General features: G+C 40.0%; 1 protein-coding gene and 1 long non-coding RNA gene across 2 annotated transcripts; both read left to right on the top strand.

Moving 5' to 3' along the window:
- Positions 1 to 697: 697 nt before the first annotated feature.
- On the top strand, positions 698 to 26363 carry Nup154 (nuclear pore complex protein Nup154). Its single transcript, XM_069509032.1, has 24 exons — positions 698 to 900; positions 1016 to 1172; positions 2140 to 2373; positions 2678 to 2859; positions 3615 to 3886; positions 6906 to 7037; positions 7760 to 7884; positions 11426 to 11620; positions 12731 to 12873; positions 13264 to 13432; positions 14054 to 14409; positions 15119 to 15257; positions 15583 to 15697; positions 16721 to 16877; positions 17576 to 17662; positions 18101 to 18288; positions 18775 to 18892; positions 19700 to 19793; positions 20571 to 20751; positions 21330 to 21561; positions 22528 to 22762; positions 23417 to 23537; positions 24068 to 24248; positions 24900 to 26363. The coding sequence occupies exons 1-24, from the start codon at positions 763 to 765 to the stop codon at positions 24969 to 24971; spliced, it is 4023 nt and encodes a 1340-aa protein (XP_069365133.1). The 5' UTR covers positions 698 to 762; the 3' UTR covers positions 24972 to 26363.
- LOC138404578 (uncharacterized) lies at positions 3921 to 4527 on the top strand. The gene is made up of 2 exons (XR_011238469.1): positions 3921 to 4160; positions 4401 to 4527. It is a non-coding gene; the product is annotated as an uncharacterized lncRNA (long non-coding RNA).
- Position 26364: the final 1 nt, after the last annotated feature.

Genomic DNA, 26364 nt, shown 5'->3' with positions numbered 1-26364 from the left:
CGTGGGCGCTACAAAAAGCCACCAAATAAGAAAAGACAAAGGTTAATTCTGATTTTTGCCACGCGCCAAGATAGCCTTGTCGCAGTGTAGAGCATAGTCTAATCTGTGGTGTAGAGGCAGTTTATTGCAGTTTATGGTTTTGACATGACTGGTTTCCGTAGATTGACTAAAAAAGCTAGATTGAAGTACTGCGAACCGCGTATGAGATAGCGATAGCACGACGTAACGATGAATAACACGACAATTACCATTGCTTAGTAGTCAATATTAGTATTAACCATTAACCGATCAACAGTATTTGTATTAAACGTTTTTTATGTGAAAATAAGTAAATAACTAATGAGAAATACAATGACGCCACGAATTTTCAAATTTTTTTTGCAACTAAAGTTGTATTCCTTCTTTGTAAAAATCGGTTACACGATAAGGGATAAAAAATAGGTTAACTGCGTCTCTGTTTATCACATAAGCAACTTTATCTGTGCTCTCTTTTTAGTTTGAATGCAAACGTTTCTTTGTCTAGATTTTTTACTCAGTCTACGACACCTACACATCTGTGGGGTTTGACCATAGGTTTTGACTTGACCCGACCCTTAAGCTATACTCGATGCCATACTCATAATCTGTGGCTAACTGGCTATTTATACTCTATGCTTTGACCTGAGACTTTGACATATGTCATATTGTTTGAAAAATAACCTCCCAAGATCACCGTTTAATTCATTATTCATAAATTAATTAATAAAATAATGGTATAAATAGATGCCAAGTGTTTTAACTGATACAATAAGGCCTAGGCAACCTGACGCTCTCAAAATGCAACTCGAGTCTCTAGAACTTGCTGGGTGCACCCTTGACCGCTACATAAATGCCGACAATTCCCGCCCTTCGTTTCTTGAGGTTTGCTGTTTATTTAATTTAAAAACATTAAAAATTAAAATTCTCCGTTAAGTACAAACTTAGCAAGATTAATGACAAAAATGTTCGTAAACTTATGGATAGGAATTGTTTTCAGATAACAGGTATAGCTGCTCAAGGGAGTCCAACATGCAGTGGTCTAAACGCTGGGGATTACAGAAACTTATCTGCACTGTTGAATCATCCAAATTTATCTCAGCTAAAAGTTATAAACAAAGTTCCGCTACCACCCGAAATCATGGAGCATATTGCACGTATCCTTTATAGTAATAAAAAAAATTGTTTCTATACTTACCTTATTTTTGTTTATAACAAATCAAAAACTGCTGGCAAGAAACTTGGCATCCTCAAGAAAGTCAAACGGTACTTACTACTACTACTACTACTACACGCCAGAACAGCTTCTTACCTTGTACCAAACAAAAGTTTGATCATGCATAGAGTACTGCAACCGTTTATGGGATGGCTCTGTTAAGTAACTATTAAGTAAAAGGATTGGTGCATTGGATTCGGTGGACCGTCGCGCAGAAGATTCATGGGTGACGAAGCGCTGGTCAATTATTCTAAATTTCAAAGTTTGGAACATCAGCGCAAGGTTGCCTATCTATTGGTATTATACATGATATATTTTGGAGAGTGTGCCGAAAAACTTTTCGACCTTGTTCCTCCTTCATCCTGCTACTATCGTACCGCAAGGCATTGCCAAGATCTACACCCATATGTAGTCAAAATTCGCCTCCTCATTTCTAATCTGAACTACTAAGATTTGGAACACCCTTCTAGCACCGGTTTTACCCTCCAATTATAATATGGATACCTTCAAGTCAAGAGAATGGGCAAGCATGCTCCATCTTATCTTCATCAACATCACTTGCCATCAGGTCTGATTCCAGGCAAGCGCTAGTCTATAATATTAAAAAAAAAACTTAATTATGCCCTGTGAAGCTTAGGTTTTTTTTTAAATTCCTTGTGAACTGATTTTCTGGGATAAAAAGTACTTTTTTGCAAGCTCCAGGATGCAAGCTGTCTGTGAACTAAATAGATGATGAGTTTGACTTTTTCGATGGGAATTAGGTTTCCTGTGGGAACTCTTTGATTGCAGGGTACTAAGTTTTGTCAAAATTGATGTAAAAAAACGCACAAACTTTCACATTCATAATATTAGTATAGATTTAAATGAATTAGTCAGAAGACGTATATTTCTTTAACACATTAACTCAGATATGCAGTGCCATTGTTTAATGGGAGCTTTTCCAGAAATAAGTCGCGTGTGGCTTGCTATAGATAGCAACATTTATGTCTGGGCCTTTGAACGTGGTAGTGATGTTGCCTACTACGATGGCTTAAGTGAAACTATAGTCAGTGTGGGGCTGATCAAGCCCAAGTCAGGTGTTTTCCAGAGTTTTGTAAAATATTTGCTAGTACTGACTACAACTGTTGAAATTGTAGTTCTAGGTAAGTTCTTGTGTATCTTGTTTTGATAGCTTATTAATTTTGGCCCACAACTTTTGTTAACTTGTGGCTTTTAAAAAGTTTAGAAACCCTTTTTTTCCAAGGATGAAATGCTTGAATTGCTCCTTGTAATCCTTATTGACACCAAGTGTTGTCATAATCTGATCAGCCATTTCAAAGATTAGCTAGGGCAAACAGACAGACAGACAGAAGGAGCTAATAGCTTAAATAGAAAACACTGATAAGTTATATGTTCGATTTCAATGTGTCATAATGCTTAGTAATTATAATTTATATAATTTTTTAGGTGTCACATTTTCAAGTAATAAACAAGATGGTAGTGCCGAGTTGGAAGAAATCCATTTAGTGCCAGAGCCAGTGTTTGTTTTACCCACAGATGGTGTTTCAATGTTGTGTGTGAAAGCAACTTCTAAAGGGAGAATATTTATGGGTGGAAAAGATGGCTGTCTTTATGAAATAACATATCAGGTAATAAAAAAGTATTTAAAACTGTTGGCGCTAGATATCAAAACAACAGCTGCCACAAATTAATTCTAAATGCTATCTTTTATACACGGAGCTCTTCTGTAGCAAGAGATGTGTGTGAAACCACAACGGGACTGGGGACTGCTTTTTTAGGGCTCCATACCTCAAAAGAAAAAACGGAACCCTTATAGGATCACTTTGTTGTCTGTCTGTCTGTCAAGAAACCTACAGGGTACTTCCCGTTGACCTCGAATCATAAAATTTGGCAGGTAGGTAGGTCTTATAGCAGAAATTCAAGGAAAATCTAAAAACCGTGAATTTATGGTTACATCACACAAAAAAATTAAATTGTGGTCAAGAACTAATAATTAGTATTTTCAATTTTCGAAGTAAGATAACTATATCAAGTGGGGTATCATATGAAAGGTCTTCACCTGTGCATTCTGAAACAGATTTTTATTTATTTTTTTGCATCATGGTTTTTGAATTATCGTGCAAAATGTCGAAAAAATACGACTTACTACGGAACCCTCGGTGCGCGAGCCTGACTCGCGCTTGGCCGGTTTTTATAGCTTAAGTCATTTTAACTAGCAAAAAAGGCTTAAAATAAATTAACTATGAAAAGCATAAAATACTTAGGTGGGTTTTACTTGGGATTATTGTTCATCCCTGGTAGGTTCCTGGATGGATTGGAAGGCGGAATTAGTTGTGTATGTTTTTTGTATTGCCTATATAATGACGTTATTTTCCATTTTCAGGCCCAATTAGGATGGTTTGGCAAACATTGTAAGAAAATAAACCACTCAACTAGTGCATTATCATTCCTAGTGCCTTCTTTTCTTAATGCTGCCTTGTATGATGAAGATTCCATAGTTAAAATAGAAGTAGATAATACTCGCCACATTTTGTACACTTTGAGTGAAAAGGGATGCATAGAGGTGTTTGACTTGGGTAGTGATGGTGAAAGTTTAACTAAAGTGGTGAGATTAAGTCAAGGAAAAATTGTCTCCTCAGCTGTGGACATTGTAAAGTAAGCACCTAATAGTTATGTTAGTAGTCAATGATATTAGAAGAAAATAGGTAGATACGTTATACGCGGACCGCAAGTGGCACGTTAAAACTAAGCTAATTAGCAAACCTGAGCTCAGTCGCCCGCTGTCGTCGCGCTATCGATGACGTCGTTGATAGTAATGTGTATTTTGTTTTCGTCTCCCAAAACAACCGAAAATGCCGTCGTGTGTGATGAGATTCTGCACAAACTACACAAGCAAGGTTTCCAAAAGTCAAGGAATCACATTTCATTCGTAAGTAAAACTATTTTTTTTATATAATTCGTATTTTTCACTTATTTAACAATAACAAACTCGTGCACGTTCGTGTAAAATGCAACTCATTGCAATTTGTACCTTATGTCACATGCCATAAGTACGTATCAAGTTATCGTTGTACGTATTTTAAAGTTTCCGATCAAAGAATATAAAATAAACAGATAGGTCTCTTCTGAGTATTGACAATTCAAATAGTGTGCATATTTCCTGTTTTAGGGAAGGATAAATTAACTATGGTCTAACATCTTTTTACGGTCCACTGCTGGGTCTCTTCATACAATGAGGGAATTTTGGCTATGGGTATGTAGATTGTGTAATAGTAAATATTTTCAAAAATAAAAAATATTTTCATTTCACATTTTATTCCTTTACCTACCTTCCCGCGGCTTCGTCCGCGTAAAATTTAGTAATTTTATTTCGACTTCTTTTTCATATATGGGAGCCCCCTTTATTTAATTTAATTTAATTTTTATTATTTTTATTATAGCGGCAATAGAAATACATTCTGTGAAAATTTCAACTGTCTACCTATTACGGCTTACGAGATACAGCCCGCTGACAGATGGACGTACAGACAGCGGAGGCTTAGTAATAGGGTCCCGTTGGCACCCCTTGGGCACGGAACCCTAAAAACGAGCGGAACCGCGGGAAAAAGCTAGTTAGTAATATATTAAATACCACAGTATAAGGTTTTTATTTTACTATACAACTACAGTGTAGGCATAAATCGGTATTAGCCGAAAAGACTTTACTGTTTTTTTTTCTTTGGAGTTTCTAGTTTACCGTCTCGTCCCGTCTCTTTTACGCTCGTATTATTAGGCATATATCCGTCCTTCTTCCACTCTTCTGTGCAGGACGAGGTAGTGCAAAATATAACCGTCTCTTTTTCGTGCGCAACTGAAGCTGAGGTTATTACATAGGTTATTAGTTCACCGTCCTTTACTCTCTGTTGTGTGAGGTTAAAATACTATCTATGCGTTTATGTGTGTTGAGTCTTTCGGCGCTGACGCAGTAACCTATCTACCTCTTTTTCTTCTAATATCATTGTTAGTAGTAGTAGTTAGTACGCTCCAGAAAGTAATGTACGTCGAACTTTAGAAGAAAGGAGATAGCAAATATGTAGAGCATTGTCTCTGTTGCTGAAACAGACAAAACATCATATAGATATGAGCAGTGGCGTGCAGGTCATAGAGGCATAAATGCACTGCTTACCCCAGATGAATAGCTCAGTGCATATTTTTTATAATGACCTGCCAGTAAACAGGCTCTTACTTAACTAGTGCCTACCCTGGCTTCAAACCCTGTGCACGCCACTGGATATGAGTGACAGAGACAACGCTCTACAAAGCCGAAATCTCATTCTAAATGCTGATGTACATTACTTTCTGCTGTGTACTGTACTTGTATTTTAGTTTTTTAACCGCCATATGTGATATTCATAGGATTATTACCTATAAAAATAAACTGGTTGTATGTCATTACATGTTTAGGTTCTGTAACCATGCTTGCCTGCGATTTCGATCGTGGTAGATTTAGATTTTCAAAAATCCTGTCTCTTTGATTTTCCAGGATAAAAGTAGCCTATGTCACTCTCCAGGTCTTCAACTATATCCATGCAAAAAATCATTTCAATCTTTTGCTCTGTTGCAGCGTGATTGAAGGGCAAACTAATTAATCAACAAACAAACACACTTGCATGCATTTATATATAACTAGCTAATGCCCGCGATTTCATACGCGTGGATTTAGATTTTAATAAATCTCCAGGTTTTAAACTATACCCATGCAAAAAATCATGTCGATCTGTTGCTCCGTTGCGACGTGATTGAAGGACAAACCAACAAATAAACACACTTTCTGTGCCTATTAATATACATATTACTCATATTATAATTATTATCTTTATGTTCCCTAACAACTTACGTACACCTTAAACCCAGTCTCACTAGCCTTTAAATCCTCTTCAACCTAGTTGCCTGGTAGAGATCGCTTCACAGCGATAAGGCCGCTAATTGTATGTTCTTCTTTTACATGTTTCTTTTTGTGTCTTTTCTTTTTGGTGTACAATAAAGAATATTAAACTAAAAAAAAACTAATACTTTCGCATTTATAATAGCGGTAGTGACACTAGATGATGCTCGCGACTTCGTCCGCGTGGATATAGGTTTTTAAAAATTCTGTGGGAACTCTTTGATTTTCTGGATTAAAAAGTTGTCCATGTCCTTCCCCGGTATGCAAGCTATTGCTGCACAAAATTTAGTCAAAATCGGTTGAACGGATGGGCCGTGAAAGGCTAGCAGACAGACAGACAGACTCTGTCATTTATAGTATTAGTATGGATAGGTATTGAGCTAGTGATAATATGTGACAAACTGGGCAAATGTATTTCTGTATACAGGTTCTGTAGCCATGCTTGTTCCTAAAAACTTTCATAGCCTTATTTCTTAAAAGTATAGTTTTGTTCAAAAATTTTACAAGAAACCTAATAATGATTTTAAAGTACAAGGATCTGTTTAAAACTTGTTGGTTAAACACAGTTTATAGATAAAGAAGATCCATCATTTTATTGTATTTATACATTCGTGGGCATATACTAACCAAAATTCCAAGTTAGTTCTTAGACACATGTTTCGTTTTCATTTATCATTGTAATAAATCGCATAGCAAAAAGGGCTTTTTTGTGCATATGTTTTCTTGAAATATGTTTTGTTTTGTTTGTAGAACATTAGAAGCAAGTAATTTCAAGCCTGTCATTGCAATATCGGCTGTGGAGGAAACAGAATCGCAGCATTTAAACTTAGTAGCTGTTACACAAACTGGCGCAAGATTGTATTTTAGTGCTGGAAGTGGAGAGTAAGAACATGCTTTTATAAAATTAAACTTAAGACAAAAAGGCCGGCCAAGTCAGACTTGCGCACCGGGGGTTCCGTAATACAGCCGTATTTCTTTTATTTGCTATTTGCACGATAAATCAAAAACCATTATGCATAAAAATAAATAAAAAATCGGTTTTAGACTGCACAGGTAAATAGCCCTTTCATATGATACCCGACTTGGTATAGTAATCTTACTTTGAAAGTTGAAAATACTAATTATCAGTTCACAACACATTAAAAAAAAATTGTGATGTATGTTTGTTTTTTTGGGATTTTTTCCTTTACTTGTGCTATAAGCCAACCTACCTGCCAAAATTCAAATTTTCTAAATCAATGGGAAGTACCCTATAGGTTTTCTTGACAGACAGATGTAGAAGAAACTGGCTTTACTCACGTATTTAGTTGACGCTATCCCGACTAATTTTGAACCCATCCGGGGTCCTTTTTCACATGGACTCAGTTCGCAAACTACGTGAAGTACATACGTACTAATAAAACGTTGGTACATCTTCGTAGGAGCCCTAGCTTACTGATATCTGTAATTTTAATTTTTTTAAATTAAATTTTGTAGTTGTTTGCTTCTAAAATAATAAGAATTGAGTAAATGTCAATGTCGCCTATTTCCCATGCCATATATAATTTCTTGTATAGGATCAGACATGAGTTTAGTTTTTCAGTTCAGTGTTTTAATTTTTTCAGTGCAAATCAAAGTGGACAAAGGCCTCAGTACCTGGCGTTACTACACGTTAGGCTACCGCCTGGTTTCACGCCTAACGCTTCCGTGTTAAAACCAAAACAAGTTCACAGTGCTGTTTATGACAATGGTAAGTCATTTTAACTTTTTGAAGTACATATATTGGCCCAACATTTTTGGCCCAAATATGATACATTTGGTAACAAAATTAAACCTAGCCTTGGCTGGCACAAAATATAATATAACAGTTTTACGATTTATAACAGTTACGCAACGCCTTTGATGTCGAGCGATGCCGCCACTGGTATAGGTATGTAGGCTCGTCAGCACCAGAAGTATGTTATTATGATCGAGATTGAAGACTAAACCACCAAAAGTAACCTTAAGTAATGGTTAACCAGATACGTCAGGATTACAACCTTTAGATTAACCGAGCCTTCGTGGGCATACTAACATCATTCTTGCACACTACGAGAGATATCACAGACTACCCTCAACTATTAACCTACCGTCAATAATGAGTCATGATAACAACGTCTCTTATGAGACTAGACATCGCTAACTAACACTAGCCAAGTCCCTACCTAGCAACCGGCTCCTCCATCCCCATACCGGTCCCAGACCAACCAGCTAACCTAGCACACCACAATTAGTTCAATTAACATCAACTACAACAATCACGTTTGTCTAATACAAATTGGAACAATACAAATGGACTTACCAGATAAACAGCTAGTGAACACACACTATACCATCATTCACACAATCACATCACTTTTACTTAACCTTTAACAACTGAAACCACATTAGGTCACAACAACAATTACAATAACCTATAGTACGACAAACATAGTGTCTACTGAGAAGCGCCCTCGGCAAGAGCCACACGAATAATGTCCCGTGACACACTGCGCATCCGCTTTTATAATCTTACAATGACGGTGGGGCGATGACGTGATGTTCAATGAGCAAAGTGTTTACAATTAAATGGCGGCGCGCCTACACGGCCATTCTGACATGCGTACGTCCTCGTACGCCAAGTATTACAAAGTATGTGAGGATAATACCATAACCACAAAATCATTATACCGCTCGTCCATCCTGACTAACTACTAACCGTCATTGAACACTTTTCACATTCACATCATTATACAACAATAAACGAAGCGAACATAATGACTCTAGTACTACAACTATTCCCCAGCGGAGTGTGGACCAGACATCAACGTCTTTCCAATCACTCAAACTAGAAAGACATTCCTTGCTACCCAAACTCTTTACATTTCTTTTAAAGAATTGTCACATAATGATGTTGGTTATGATTCTGACAAACGCTGCTTCTTTCAAAGCCAAAGAAACTAATTCATCACATCTCAACATTTATAAAGGTGGCACAACCAACCTTGGCTAAGAAATTACTTTCAATTGATCGTCTATCTAAAGGCAATCACAAACTGCAGCAAACTAAGCGAGTATTAACTCTGAGTTTAGATGAACTAAAACGTACACGTCAGAAACTATTGACTGACGCGTTACCACGCGAAAGACTGCCAAAGACTAAATAATTAAACCAATTTTAAATTACACTTCATTTGATTAGAGCGCAATTGCTATTGCAACTTCTAAATCAATTAACTATCAAAAAGTTTTTTTTTTTTAATTTGAACTTCTAAATCAAATCTACCACTGGTTCTGAACGCCACGACCTGACGAGAAGAACCAGCAAGAAACTCGATGTCATCTAACTAAACTTTACAAACAAAAAGTTTTTTTTTGTTGGTTGTATGTTTGGGTCCATGATCTTATACCATCATCTAACACGACTGCGGAGTGCATGACTAGCACCATCACGGCCATTCTGACTTGCGACCGTCCTCGGGCGCTAGTACGATCAAGCGCGAACAATTTCCAATCATCAAGTACTACAAGCCGCAGTTTAGACAAAAAGAAACAAGGTATCTATTCGACCAGGATCAACTATCATCTGGACTGAGCAAGTGTGTCCCTCCAACCAGCTCTTTTGAGCGTGGCCCGGACGACACCCCTCAACCAGGCTAGACTCATAACATCTGGAAGCAGTGTGTCCCCTCAACCAACTCTCACGAGTCTGGCCCGGACGACACTCTTACCAGGATAAACTCACACCATCTGGAAGAAGTGTGTCCTCTCAACCAACTCTTACGAGTCTGGCCCGGACGACACTCTTACCAGGATAAACTCACACCATCTGGAAGAAGTGTGTCCCCTCAACCAACTCTTACGAGTCTGGCCCGGACGACACTCTTACCAGGATAAACTCAAACCATCTGGAAGAAGTGTGTCCCCTCAACCAACTCTTACGAGTCTGGCCCGGACGACACTCTCTTACCAGGATAGACTCACACCATCTGGGAAGAAGTGTGTCCCCTCAACCAACTCTTACGAGTCTGGCCCGGACGACACTCTTACCAGGATAGACTCATAACATCTGGAAGGACACTTCCTTACCAGGATAAACTCATAACATCTGGAAGGACACTTCCTTACCAGGATAGACTCATGACCTTACAAACAAAACATCTGGAAGGAGTCTGTCCCTTCAACCAACTCCTACGTTAGTCAGACCGACTTGGACAACACCCCTCATCCAGGATCGACTGTCGAACACGCACAGAAACAACAAATACTGCAAGCCGCTGTTCAGACAAAAAGGAACACACCTCACGGTTGGAAGAACAACTACAATGCACTATTTGACAACTAGAGTAAGCCCGTATTAATCCCGTGTGGTTTAACTGCGGGTAATCCCATGTGGGCTTAGTGTGGGTAATCTCATGTGGGCTTAGTGTGGGTAATCTCATGTGGGCTTAGTGTGGGTAATCTCATGTGGGCTTAGTGTGGGTAATCTCATGTGGGCTTAGTGTGGGTAATCCCACTTCTGTAATAGGCTAGTCAGCACCAGAAGTATGTTATTATGATCGAGATTGAAGACTAAACCACCAAAAGTAACCTTAAGTAATGGTTAACCAGATACGTCAGGATTACAACCTTTAGATTAACCGAGCCTTCGTGGGCATACTAACATCATTCTTGCACACTACGAGAGATATCACAGACTACCCTCAACTATTAACCTACCGTCAATAATGAGTCATGATAACAACGTCTCTTATGAGACTAGACATCGCTAACTAACACTAGCCAAGTCCCTACCTAGCAACCGGCTCCTCCATCCCCATACCGGTCCCAGACCAACCAGCTAACCTAGCACACCACAATTAGTTCAATTAACATCAACTACAACAATCACGTTTGTCTAATACAAATTGGAACAATACAAATGGACTTACCAGATAAACAGCTAGTGAACACACACTATACCATCATTCACACAATCACATCACTTTTACTTAACCTTTAACAACTGAAACCACATTAGGTCACAACAACAATTACAATAACCTATAGTACGACAAACATAGTGTCTACTGAGAAGCGCCCTCGGCAAGAGCCACACGAATAATGTCCCGTGACACACTGCGCATCCGCTTTTATAATCTTACAATGACGGTGGGGCGATGACGTGATGTTCAATGAGCAAAGTGTTTACAATTAAATGGCGGCGCGCCTACAGGTATTTACGCTGTCCTACCCAAATATGTTCTTTGCAATGTTTGTTTGTTTCAATTTAGGTACACTGGTAATGGTGTGTTCGTCCGGCGGCGGCAGTGAAGCGGAGTCTCTGTGGTGTCTGTCGCGAGTGTTGCCCGGCGCGGGCTTCAGCGAGGCGCACACTGTGCTGGCGCTGGACGGGCCCGCGTGGGCGCTCACTGCGCTACCGCCCACGCACGACGCACATCTGTCCCCGGCTTTACTCGCTAAAAGAGGTATGTGTGTGTCGATACGTACGCTTGTCATGGTGTGTTCGTCTCGGTAGCAATGACGCGGAGTCTCTTTGGTGTCTGTCGCGAGTGTTGCCCGGCGCGGGCTTCAGCGAGGCGCACACTGTGCTGGCGCTGGACGGGCCCGCGTGGGCGCTCACTGCGCTACCGCCCACGCACGACGCACATCTGTCCCCGGCTTTACTCGCTAAAAGAGGTATGTGTGTGTCGATACGTACGCTTGTCATGGTGTGTTCGTCTCGGTAGCAATGACGCGGAGTCTCTTTGGTGTCTGTCGCGAGTGTTGCCCGGCGCGGGCTTCAGCGAGGCGCACACTGTGCTGGCGCTGGACGGGCCCGCGTGGGCGCTCAATGCGCTACCGCCCACGCACGACGCACATCTGTCCCCGGCTTTACTCGCTAAAAGAGGTATGTTTGTGTCGATACGTACGCTTGTCGTGGTGTGTTCGTCTCGGTGGCAATGACTCAGAGTGTCTGTCGCGAGTGTTGCCCCGTGCGGGCTTCAGCGAGGCACACACTGTGCTGGCACCCACGCACGCCCCTCATCTGTCCCCGGCTTTACTTGCTAAAAGACCTCTTGTGTGTGTTGAGAGGTCTCATCTACAAGTAGTTGGAACTAGTTGACGTTGGAAGACCCCCCACTAGGTTAGACAGACAACATTAAATAAGTCGTAGGAAGCTGTTGGATCCAAAACTACGCTGATAACCAAACTAAACAACACCTAGCCTTTTTGCAACATTTATCCTCAAAGCCCGGAGACTATGACATAATGATTATGGAAGCTCCAGGCTTGATTTTTGGGTGGCGCTTGACCTGTGGCATGTCGAAGTACCTACAAAAGACCTATGTCCAGCTGAAGATATCTATCGATTGATAATGAGGATTATGTTGATAAGTAGTTCTATATTTTCACACTTGTATGCTTTTAACTTCATCTTGCATCATCTTTCGACGCATACGTGTAGCTCCATTGTTAGCGTGGCTCCAGGCCATGAAAGCGGGCCTTAGCCGGTAAAACAAAGACTGACTGCATGACTTCCCCGCGCCATCAGGCCAGGACTACCTGGTAGGATTATATTTTTTGTTTGTCGGCAGATGTTTGGGCGTCATCGCGCTGGGCGGTGGTGAGCGCGTGGGGCGCCTCGCTGCTGGCGGCGGGCGCGGCGCCCGACCTGCTGCGCGCGCTGCTGCGCGACTGCCACGGCCCTGAAGCGCAGCCTGTCAAGGACTTGTTCCAGGTAAGTAGATTACTGCTGCCACCTTGGGTTGGCTCTGCCAACTCGATATGAGATCGATATAACATATTCTTGTTCTTTGAGAAAAACAATTTCTTGTTTCAAATGTAGGTCGCTTTAATAAAACCGCTCAAGTGTGAGTTGAACTGCGCCATCTGTGATTTAGTAAATTAATTTTTTCGTGAATATGTCTATTTTTTTTCATGAATCCACAAATTCAGACCTAGTATCTGCGAAATTTCATGATTTTACATCAACGGGAAGGACCCTAGAGGTTTTCTTGACGGACACGAGTGACAGACAAACAAAGTGAACCTGTAAAGCAAAAGGAAGCCCCTTTTTTCCTTTTGAGGTAAGGAACCCTAAACATTAATTGTTCTTTGATATTGCTAGCTCCACGGAGTCGATCAAGCGTGCGCATGCGCCCTATACTTGGCATGCGAGGACACGAGTGGGGACATGTCTATAAGCGAGTGGGCGGCGCGAGCGTTCCTGTTGTACGGCAATCAGGTCACACCCGCACCGATGTTCCAGCAGACTTCGCAAATTGCTTCGTCTGTAGGTAAATACGTTTTTTTAATTCTATGTTATATACATATAAATGCATACGCTTCAAAAGACCCTATTGAAGCGAATTAGCGCAAGACACTCATGTTGGTTAAATCGTCTTTGACGCCATTCATTTTGACACAATAGGGATCCACACTGCTTTATCCCGACAAGTGACGCATAAGCGAACCGGCTATAGGGGTATATCATTTGTGGAACCGGCTATACTGAGCTGTCAAACGCCATAAACTTTGTAAGAGCTTTGCGAATAATTCACGAAATAATCGTATATCGAATCGATATCAACAATTCTTAGCAAAGCTAGCAAATAAACAAACAATGTGACTAATTCCGTTGTACACAATCTCTAAACTAAACTGAAATGTCACATCTAAATCTATTGCTATCGCTTTCATAATGTTGCTTGTGTAAAAGGATAGCACTAGATTTAGATCTGTTAATTTAATTTTGTTTAGAGATTGTGTATAAGAGAATCGGCCCCAATGTTGATTTTAATTTGACATTTTCCGAACGTCTTGTGTCGCCCTTTGAGACCAGTTTTGCTTGTGGACGATTGTCGGTCTTTTTCAGATATTGTTCTAGAATAATTTTACACTTTTATACATAAATTTAGGTTCACCCAAATTCTTGCCGCGTCAAGTATCAACGCCCATGTCGGTGCGGCCACAAGATCAACTAAGGCAAGGGCAAATGAACCAATCCTACCAGAGCCACATAAACCAGACCATGGGTATGCAGAACCAGACGTTCATGCCGCAAACATTGCAACAAAATATGATGAGCCCTACAGCATTCAGCCAGTCTTCCTTCATGGGCAATGTTACACAACAAACAAGGGATAATTTCCCCTTGCAAGCAGAGTATAGTGCTAAGCACAACGGCCTGTACATTTACGTTGGAAGAATTTTGTGCCCGATTTGGAACTTGAAGTGCGTCACGAAATCTATAACGCCGGATAATAAAGAGTTTGTAAGTGTGTTTAGATTTATTTTTTTAAGACTTGATATATTATTTTAATTCTTAGATCCAGCGCCCATTCGCGGCACGGCACGGCAAGGGATTGTTCAAGTAATGAATAATAAAAGACTGTAATTACATGATGTTTAAGTTGTAATTTAAATTATGATACGTCGTAGGTACAAAAATAATGCCACCATAAGCTTAGGCGGCATGCCTGAGCTTATCGTGTTGTTGGCAGCCTTTGGAACGCCTCTGTATCCCTCGGGACGTCTAAGCATTCTTCACGGTGCCTAGACAACATGGGCAGCGAGCTGCATGCGCCTTCATTAACTTGGTTGCCTAAGGACGTCGCGGCATAGTTACCGTCAGTGTGCGCTTATTTGTACGCATTTATAGTTTACATAGTTGTGGGCTCTTCTCTGACCTGGGCGTGTTTGGAACCCTCGTAGCTTTAGTTTTAAGTACGTATTAATTATCACCACTATATCATCTTACAAATTAAAATTTTGACCATCAGTAAGCGTAAAATTTTACCTATACTGAATAAATAATTTGAGTTTGAGTTTGATCCCACGTCGTGCCGTGCGGGCCTTAATGTAACACGTTTATAAACTAAACTGGCATACTTAGTCGACATGTAGCGATTGAATCTACAATTATTTTTTCTCGATCTACGGACTGAATACAATTGACGTTACACATTGAAATGCTTCTGTAGATGTCAAGCAAAGTGACGGGCGAAGATTGCGCCTACATCGTAAAGAAACTGCAAAGGGTAGCCGCGTTTGTACAGCGACTCATGGCCCCGCCGCATTCCGAGGAACAGGCTTCTTTACATGCATTAAAACTATTTATCAGTAAGTTTCTATTCATTATGTCCTATAGAAGTATAATGTGCAACGATGATGTAAATTGAAACTGTACAGTAGTCGATTTTGGGGTATCCACCTTATTACGCGAGCGAGTTTATAGTATTTGTATGGATATGGATTTTCAGTGTATAAATATAAAATCGATGGTTATTTCATATTTAGTTAAAACATTCATGTAGGTACATGAAAGCAATTAACTTCTATTTGCATAGATTATTCTTTGTATTATACAGAAAGATTTTAAACAAATAAAGTCCAATTTGTGTATAAACATGTTTCAAACGTGTTCACCTATTCCTTATAATTACAGCAATGGCAATAGAGATGTTGAGTCTTTGGAAAGTTCTTTGCGATCATCAATTTCACGTGATCGCTGCAAGCCTTCCCCTGGAACAGCAAAATGCATTGCAAGCGGCAAGTTTCAGGTAACATTGTAGTTTTGTAATGATTTAATAAAGAAATTGCTTCCCAATTCCCACATAAGAGATGTGTCTTATAATCAGACCCATTGGAGGTTGAGTACAAGATGGCACACCTTGGTGGAGTTATAGAGTAAACAATTGCATCATCATGATCAACCCATCGCTGGCCCACTAAGAGAACAGGTCTCCTCTCAGAATGAGAACGGCTCAGGCCACGTAGGCCAAGTGCAGATTTGCAGACTTCACACATCTTTGAGAACATTCTGGAAAACTCTAAGGCATGCAGGTTTTTTCGTTAAAGCAAGTGACATTTAATTGCACATAACTCCGAAAAATGTTTAGGTCGCACCCACCTCTAATTTTTCGGAGTGCGTAAAATCTGCTTTCCGAACTTTTTACTTGGTAAACTTGACATAAATGATAAGTGGCACAAGTTGTCCTACATGAAATAAATAAGTTCATTTCAGTTCATGTGGTGGACATAATTGTTTTAAAGGAAATCATTTAGGTTCCATACATTTTTGGGCCTTTTCTGAATGTGCCGGCCAACAAAAAAATGTTAAGTACGTATTGTTAGAACTAGCCTTTTGGAGCAATAGTTAATATGGCAGAAAAGTTGTAGGATTGCTCTGAGCCAAGTTCGACGATTCATCACTTTCATAAATCTTATTGATTTTAAAGTGCTGAGAAACATAAAATAATGATTAGGTATTGCTAGAACTAATGATCTGCTGCGCAATTGCGGTAGAATGGCAGCTACAATGTCACGATCGCAAACACCTCTGATTGGTTGACGCTCGCTCACTATTGGCTACAATGCATTGTTGCAACAAGGATAGCACAAATTCAGCCAATCACATCAATTGAGATTGTAATAATGGTCGATGCAGGTTTTACGAAATCGCCGTACTGAAGCGATTGTCGTTATGGCGCGAAAACTGTGGGGTTACTATCTGTTCTGTTTTAAAAGTTATACAAAAATAAGTATACTCTGTATAATTGATTAACACTTGTATGTTATTTCAGAGAATTGTTAGTGGGTGGACAAGAAGTAGCATCACTTCTCCTTGGTTCACTTGTTGCTGGTTATTTGAGAGACAATGCCTCTGTTGATGGAATATCACAAAAGTTAAGGCAACTCTGTCCGACATTGTACAGACAAGAAGATGCCACATGCTCTAAAGTGAGTCCTGATTAATATAAATAATAATTATTAATGGCATATAGTAAATCGTGTGTAAAACAAAAAAGTTGCTAATGGGATAGGTTAATATTAAAGCGAGCGGTGTTCAAATATGTTTGCGAAAAATTAACATATCAGGCCATAATATAATATGGACTACAATAAATACGTAAAATGAGCTAATAAAAAGGGGAATTAATTATATAGCAGCCGTTATTTAAAAAACCCGGTCAAGTGCGAGTGTGCCGTTGTAAAAGAAACAACACATTTAATATTTTTTTTAATTTCCATGATGACCATTTTGAGTTTGATAGCTTCACAGAACTCGATTTTTGTTCGGAATAGCTGTTATACAGCTGTTATAAAGCTCGAATATCTGGGCCATGTTATGCGCAACCCAAAATACGATCTACTGCAGCTTATAATACAGGGCAAGATAAAAGGCAGACGTAGACCTGGCCGTAGACGAATATCCTGGCTCAAGAACCTTCGCCAGTGGTTTAACATGAGTACAAGATCACTGTTTAGGGCAGCAGTAAACAAGATCCAGATAGCCTTAATGATTGCCAACCTCCGGTAGGAGACGGCACTTGAAGAAGAAGAAGCTGTTATACACTTTTAATTCAACGGGAATAATAAAAATCCCTTAATAATAATACTAAATGTTGAATTGAATACATGTATCACTTTTGTTTTAGGCAAACGAGTTGTTGATTTTCGCAAAGCAACAGAAAAATCCCGCAGAGCGTGAAGAGATGCTTCAACAAGCCTTGAAGCTTTGTAAGGTAAATTTAACTGTGCTATCATTTTATTCCGAAAGGAGACCCGCGGGGCGATTACGTAAAACAACAGTAGCAATGCGACAGTTCATTTGCTGTCTCTCTTCTTCTTATTTTGCTTTGTGGCTATTGCTTTCTCTCTCTAGCCGCTGTTACGTGTGACGTTTGACAGCAATCATAGCGAGATTTACGCCTGTCGCAAGCCTATCGCGAGATACGTAAACACCCAGCAGTCCTCAGTAGTGAGACGGCGATGGGCTGATGATAATGATTCTAATGTTTAGAGCCTCAATAGCTCCGAAAGGTCGACGGTTCAAACCCCGCCCGTTGCACTATTGTCGTACCTACTCCTAGCACAAGCTTGACGCTTAGTTGGAGAGGTAAGGGGAATATTAGTAATTTAACATAGCTAATATTCTTTCTAAAAAAAATTAAACTTTTTAGGATGTGGCTCCAAATGTGAATCTTCCGCTGGTGTGTTCTAAACTTGTATCAGCGGGCTTCTACACTGGCGTAGTGGAGCTCTGCGTGGCGTGCGCCAGTAAGCTGGACCCGCAGGACAAGGCTGTGTACTACTACAAGAACGACCAGCCCCCGCAGGACAGGGAGGGACATTTGATGTACTTACGAAGGTACACAAGGTTTTAAATTATCCATAACTAGCTTATGCTCGCGACTTCGTCCGCGTGGACTACAGAAATTTCAGACCCCTATTTCACCCCATTAGGAGTTGAATTTACAAAAATCCTTTCTTAGCAGATGTCTACGTCATAATAGCTATCTGCATGCCAAATTTCAGCTCGATTTGTCAGTAGTTTGGGCTGTGCGTTGATAGATCAGTCATACAGTCAGTTTTTCCTTTTATATATTTAGACTAGCTTATGCTCGCGACTTCGTCGGCGTGGATTACACAAATTTCAAACCCCTATTCCACCCTCTTAGGGGTAGAATTTTCAAAAATCCTTTCTTAGCAGATGTCTACGTCATAATAGCTATCTGCATGCCAAATTTCAGCCCGATCCGTCCAGTAGTTTGAACTGTGCGTTGATAGGTCAGTTAGTCAGTCAGTCACTTTTTCCTTTTATATATTCAGAATAGAATATGTATCTGGTTTGCAGAAGGGAAATCTACCGCGAAGTGTGCGTTGCGTTAGATCGTCTGTACGAACGCAGCAGCGACGCAAATGCCTCGACGCAGTCGGACCTTACACTGTCGCCTGCTGACGCTAACTATCAGGTACTTACCGATTACATTTATTGCTATACCCTATCCATGGAAAGAAGTTAGTTTAGCGCTCTCGCTGTTACGTAATCCCATACAAATGATAGAGGCAAAAATCTTTACTGTACGCGTCAGAAAATAACGTACATCGACATTTAGAAGGAGACTGTCGTTAAGACCGACAAAACGTCATATAGGTATGAGTGACAGAGACAACGCTCTACAAAGCCGAAAAGTCATTCTAAAGGCCGATGTACATCACTTTCTGCAGCGTTCTATACTGTGTCCTAACTGAATTTCGAATGTTTTTTGGAAAGATTTTTGCGAATTAAATTTCGAATATTTTTGAAAACATATTTTTGATTGGTTGGTGGCTCAAAATGGTTAGCGTCCACTGATATTGTTGTTTCTATCATTTGTATGGGATTACGTAACAGAGAGAGCGCTATACTAACTTCTTTCCGTGGAATTACCTTGTATGAATCCTAAGCTTTGGCCCAGGGTCAATCAGGGGCGGACTTTTCGATTGACGACGTTGTTTTGAAAAATATTTAAATATTTTTAATTATAATTCAAATCTCTTTAATTATTATTTTAATAGATGATGCCCCGCGACTTCGTCCGTGTTTAAAAAATCTCGCGAGAACCATAGCTTTTTACGGGATAAATAGTAGCCTATGTATTAATTCAAGGTCTATCTCCATTTTAAATTTCAGCCAAATCCGTCCAGTTTAAGAGTAACAAACATGCACTGACATACATACACAAACATATACATATAAACATTCCCTGTTATTTATTAGTGTGATATTATTGTTTCAGGGCAGAAAATTAGTTTGGGATTGTTTATGTCGAGATGATGAGTTGCTACATGTTGCAGTTTATGAGTGGCTCGTTTCCAAAAACTTGGGCTCAGGTGAAAACAATATGCAATTATTATTTACGTTAGTTATTTTGGTCATAACTTTACATATTATAACTCCCGCAAATTGCTATTAAGCTGGAACCATGTCCAGTTAACATCGAAATGGCGACATTTTGACGTAGTTTTTTTTTTATTCATTAAGACAAACGCTTGACCATAATCACACCTGTTGGAAAGTGATGATGCGGCCTAAGATGGGACGCGTATACCTAGAAGATGCCTATTCAGCCTTGTTTTAAAGATACCCGGGTTGTAATTGGTAGGAAACACATATCGTGGAAGAGTAGTAATAATATATTATATTTATCAACAAGCTTTATTCTTCACGCAAAAAAATCGTAAACGAATTGTAACTTAGTTGGAGATGGCAGATTCCGTCCGGAATGTTTTTTCAGGAAGTACTAAAAATGTGAATGACTATCTATCGATACTCCTTCATGCAGTGAATAATTGGGTATTTAACTAAATCAAAAAAAAAAGCTCAGTGATTATTAAATAGAGGGTCTTCCGAAATACGTAAAATCCACGTCCTTTGTTAGTTTTAAGTGTAATAACCATTTTAAATTATTGATTAAACTAAAAAAGTACATCAACAAATCGGATCCGTAGTTTCATAGATTACATCCTACAAATAAACTTACAAACTTTACCTCATTATACATCCATACATACATAGTATACATTAAAAAAATGCATGCTGCTTGTTTTGTCAGATTTGTCTGCTTTGGCGGGTAACAGCGAATTAAATTTGTCCCTTGTATTGTATAGAGCTATTGTCGTTGAGCGGTGCTCCGCCGGCGTCGCTGCGCACGTACCTGTCGACGGCGGCGCGCCAGGCCTCCGCCCCGGCTTCACTGCACTTGCTGGACCTGTTGTGGAAGGTTCTGGAAAAAGCGGGAGACCCATTGGCTGCTGCTCATGTGCTCGAAGGATTAGCTACTAGACCAGGGTAGGTTATTTTATTAGGAAGCAAAAATTGTATACATTTTTATTGTTTTTAAAAACTGCAGAGATTATAAAGGCGAAAGTTTGTGTGTATGTGTGTATGTTTGTTGCTCTTTCACACAAAAACTACTGGAAAAATTTGGCTCAAATTTAGAATAGGTTTTGTAGTTCATTCAAATATTGCCATTCTCGCTTCGATGAGTGATGGCGTCCTTTTCAGTCACCAAAGCCCGCAAAGCACGAACCATAGAGTAATCATGTAATATTATATTGAATATTGTTTCATTAGTCTGGATTTTACTGTCTCGCAAAGTGTGAAAAGCAGAGTATTCAACGCAGGGATACTGCGGTCTTCGTCTTGGGCGCCCCTAAACCTTGCCCTTCCTCGCTACGTTCTAGAATTATTCTGAAATCCCTCGTTTCACTGGGGATTTATCCTGGCGCCTATACCGGGCGCCCATACCGTAACTTATTGATACTGCATTAACCCCATCTACTATAATATATTTGTGCTAGTACATATCCGCTACATAACATGATGTATGTAAATATGAATAATTGAGCTATATTGGTGTGTGTCAGCACGGGCGCGACGCTGGCGCAGCGCATGGCGTGGGTGTCGGCGGGCGTGGTGTGCGTGCGCGGCGCGGGTGCGCGTGCAGCGGGCGGCGCGGAACTGCTGCGGCGGCTGGAGGAGGCGGCCGAGGTGGCGCGCGTGCAGGCCGCCGTGCGCGCCGCGCTGCGTGCCGCGCCGCGCCCGCTGCCGCCGCACTTGCTGCAGCGCCTCGACGACGAGCTGCTCGAGATCACACAGGTATGATATCTTTCGACGTGAACTGTTGTAATGTACTATTTAATATAAGTACGTCATACTGCATCATGCTCGACGCTCGGCTATAGTAGAGGCATTATGAACGTGCGAACCGAGTCTTAAATCATTTTTATCAGACCTCTCGCTCGCACTTTCAGGCCTTACGAAACTAGAACCTGATGCTCTGGCATTGTGTGTAATAGTAAAAAAAGGATTTATCGATAGCTACTGCTACCTACCGTCCGTAGGCCGCTGCTATGCCGTTCTGACCCTAGCTTACCAGGGTCAGAACGGCATCCCTTTATCGATAACGACTTCTGAGGCATTCTCACAACGCTATAATCATAACGATTTAAGCCCCAGTTTGTACGTTCGTAATGGCGCAACTATAGTGGCCGCATCATGTCGCCGTCTCGCTCGGCGTCAATACAACAAGACGCGGCGAGACGGTGCGAGCGTGGCGTGGGCGCAACGCGATGATCGTTGCCTCGCGTATTCGTTTTAACAGTCAAACAGACAGCTGACAGGAGGACATCGCGCTCGATGGAACGCCAGCCTTGTATTTAAGTACAAAAATAGACAACGAAACGAAAAAAAGCACATTGAAATTGTTCGAGTTTTTAGCACAAAAATCGCTTAAACAAAAGATACTACAGTTTGATTAATTAAAGAAATACTTGTTTATGGTGGCCCTTATTTTATTTCGAGTTGTATACATGAAAAATCGGTCAAGTGCGAGTCGGACTCACACATGAAGGGTTCCGTATCATCATACCAGAAATAACACTAATTTTTTACATTTTCGTGGCGGTAATTTTGAAATTTGTATTATTTAACAGTGGCAATAGAAATTCATATTTCAATTTTACCTATTACGGTTCACGAGATACAACACACTGACAGACACACTCGGGTATGGAATTCTAAAAAGCGAGGTACCACCTCTGAAATAATTAGTTACTTTGACAGTTGTATGAAGAATACGCAGACCGCTACAACCTATGGGAGTGCAAGCTCGCAATAGTGCAGTGCTCGGGGCACAACGACGCGCTGCTGGTGGAGAACATCTGGAGCAACATCCTGGCCGAGGCGGAGGCGGCGGCGCGCGTGCTGCCCACGCCCGACGAGCGGCTGGGCTCTGTTCTTAGCAAGTTGACCACGCTGGGGCGGGAGTACGTGAATACTGGACACTGTTTCCCGTTGTGTAAGTTTTGCTATTAGCTTACAAGCTGATGCCCGTGACTTCGCGTGGATTTAGGTTTTCAAAATTTCCCTGGGAACTCTTTCATTTTCCCGGACAAAAGGTAGCCTATGGTTCCCTTTCCCCGGGATGCAAGCCCTCTCTTTCTCTGTATCAAATGTCGTCAAAATCGGTTAAGCGAACCTTTTATTTCTGATGGCTATCGATTTTATTCATACAGAGGACTGAAACGAAAAAAGAAAGTCACTGATACACACCCATAATGATTTATAATTTTTTCAGTATTAAAACTACATAATTAATTCTTATTATCACCATAACAAATATCATCTTACAAATCCAACAAAGTGTACAAATAGTACCTGCTTTGAATAAATTATTATATTTTGACTTTATTTGTCCGATACTAAGGTACAAGTCCTTAGAAGACTGCAGACAGCAGCAGGAGGCGACGCACGTATCGCCGCGACACTAATTTCTATGAAATAACTTCAAGGACGTGTCACTAGGTGTTCCACGGAACACCTAGTGACACGTCTGTATGAAGTTATTTCATAGAAATATATAGAAAGCAGGAGTGTCGCGGCGACACTACTGGTGATGCTGCTGCTGCCAGCGGTCAGCTTCGGACCTTAACAAACTTTTATTTACTTTCAGATTTTATCGTCCGCCAATTAGAAATAATGAGCTGTAAATTACAAGCCGAAAAAGGCATGGTGTTTAGAACTATATTAAATATCGGAGTTTCATTGGAGCAAGTCTTAGATATTTATATAAAGTGAGTAAATATTTAACTATTTTCTACAACCTTACTTCACACCACAAAATAGATCCTGATGCCAATTATTAAAAAAAAAAATCTAACAACGGTAAACAATGTGACACTGCAAAATTGTACTGAAACTATCAGGATTTTACTCAGATTTTCTCATTTTTGAAGTAAAAGTTCATTAGACGCGACTTGAGAGAACTCACACTAGTCATATTTTGGTAAAATATATAGATTTTTACAGAAATAGGTACCCCCATGGAACTAGAAATTAGCTTTTGTTCTGTAGGCACCACTGCCGTCGCACCTTACTGCATACCTCGAAATGGGTCGATACATCATTACCACAAGACTGTTTCAATTCAATTCAACTAAAGAGATGCGTTTGAAAATACTTGCGAAATGTGTGGTTTCATATAAACGGGAAACTGCCGAAACGGGAAAGTAACTTTACTTGCAGTTTCGTCAATTTAGAATTTCTAGGTGTTATAAATGTACAAAAAAAGGTTATAAGCCATATTTTCATTTTATTTGGATAGATTGGTGAGCGTGAACGAGCGCGTGTGGCTCGGGTGCGGGGACGAGTCCCACGTGTGCGCCGCCGCGGCTCTGCTGCTGGACGCGGCGCGCTCCGAGCTCGCGCCGCTGCCGCCCACGCCGCGGCGCCGCGCGCTCACGCGCTGCAAGGACCTGCACGAGGCCACGCTCTCCGCGCTACAGGTGAGCCTCATCTTACCTACCCACCGCCAGTACTTGTGCCATAAGTCCCACGTGTGCGCTATTGCTGCTTTATTTACACTTCTGTATTTATCTACTAATATTATAAATACGAAAGTATGTTTATGTGTCCTTTATTCACGCCTTAACTAAGCAACCAATCGTCTTTATTTTTAGCATTTAGATAGTTGAAAGAACGGAGAGTAACATAGGCTACTTTTAATTCAGGAAAATCAAAGAGTTCCCACGGAATTTTTAAAACATAAATCCACGCGCATCACCCCATCTGCATCGCTAGCCCACTACTGTGTGCTTAGAATGAGATTTTACATCTCACCAACGTTGATAAAATTCGGCGGTCGAAACACTTCTGCGTTGAAGTAAAATGGATCGTAACAGCCTAGTTTTAAAGCTCAGTTCATCCATACTTCTACAACCAGCGCTCCAAGCGTAAATCCATTGGGAATTCCATTTGTTAGGATGTATGTGCTAACGCTACTAGTATTACTAGCGCACACATGCGTACCTTGTATTGTACACTTGGTTACCACAAGTAAAGCGCGCGTCGCTTCGTGAGATAAAAATACTATACACTATACTCTAAGGTAAAGTCTTGAATGGATTTCAATAATAACTTCCAAATTTTTTTTTCAGAGTCGACCAAACACCCAACAACTTATTGATAAGTTGACTGTTGCGCAAGCGCATCTAGACCGTTTGGATTAATTTAATCGCCACGTAAAACTTTCGGGTTCGACAATATTGGTGCTAGTTGCTTGCAAATCTCTAAACTAAATCAAATAATTTAAAACAAAATGTCTGCTAGTGAAGTTTTAAGTCTGAGCAAAGTCAAAGTACAGTACGTGGCCGATGAACATCAGCCTTTAGAACGACATTTCATCTTTGTAGAGCGTTGTCTCTGTCACTCATACCCATATGACGTTTTGTCGGTCTCAACGACCGAGACAGCGCTCTACAAATCTGCTATCTCCTTCTAAAGATCGATGTTCATCACTTTTGGCTGCGTACTGTATGTTCTAAAGACCTGTCTTAATGTAGTGTCCTTGTCTCAATGTTTCATGGGGAAAGGGATAGCACTACTCTATAATTTGACCAATAAATATAAAATTTTAGTTTAGAGGATTGTGTACATTACGCATTATCAGCACCATTATATTATTTCAAATTATAAGTTATAACATCGAATAGTACAATCATTTCTGTATTCTTGTCTTGTTCACTGTGACCCTTAAGATGGGTGCGGCTTACTTTGATTGTTATTTTTATTTCTTAAGTGATGATCATTTTAGCGTTTAAGCTATCGTGAGTGATTTCCATTACATATAATATCTCTAGTATAGAAACTAGTCGGGCTAACGTCGACTAAACACGTGAGTAAAGCCCGGACAGATATTATATATGATGATTATTTTCTTAATAGGAATGTTGCCTATGTCAAAAAGAAATTATTTTTTAGTCAAATCGAATAGCGGGTCCTCCTAAGTACGTGAAATTCACGTCCTGTTAGTTTTAAGTTTAATGTAAATTTTAAATCATCAATTAAACTAAAAAAGCTCGTCAAATGTTTATGACGTCACATTTCACTATTTCACACAAGCTCGCACACTAATCGCGTGTTTTGTCGTTTGATAGTTACTAATTTGATTAGTTGGCAACATCTCTATTAAAAACTGAAAAAACTTTTTAATAAAAATTGATTGATAACTGGTCAGTTAAAATTACTATAATAACGAAATGGGAATTATCGTATATTTTTTCAATAATTTTATTTATTTTTAATCAGGTTATTTGAAATAAAAGCAATGTTGACATCAGTGAATTTTTTATTAAATCTATTCCAGTACAATTATACAGGTTTTTTTTCAATTACCTATATTTGGAAAATTACTATGTAATAATAATACATATGTGGCAGTGACTGATAAATTAACTGATAAATTATTCCCTCGATTTAAGTGCTATATACATTCACAATGCTGTATTAGTTACTTAAGTTCTAATAATTATGTGCATGTGATAAAAATAAATATGAAGCAATTCTGGTAGTCAGAATCAGTTGTAATTTCTATTTTTGTAAATAAAATATCATCGTGCCTAT

This window comes from Maniola hyperantus, chromosome 3 (assembly GCF_902806685.2).
Source record: "Maniola hyperantus chromosome 3, iAphHyp1.2, whole genome shotgun sequence".
Classification (NCBI taxonomy): Eukaryota; Metazoa; Arthropoda; class Insecta; order Lepidoptera; family Nymphalidae; genus Maniola; species Maniola hyperantus.
This window is presented reverse-complemented; position numbering and strand designations above follow the sequence as displayed.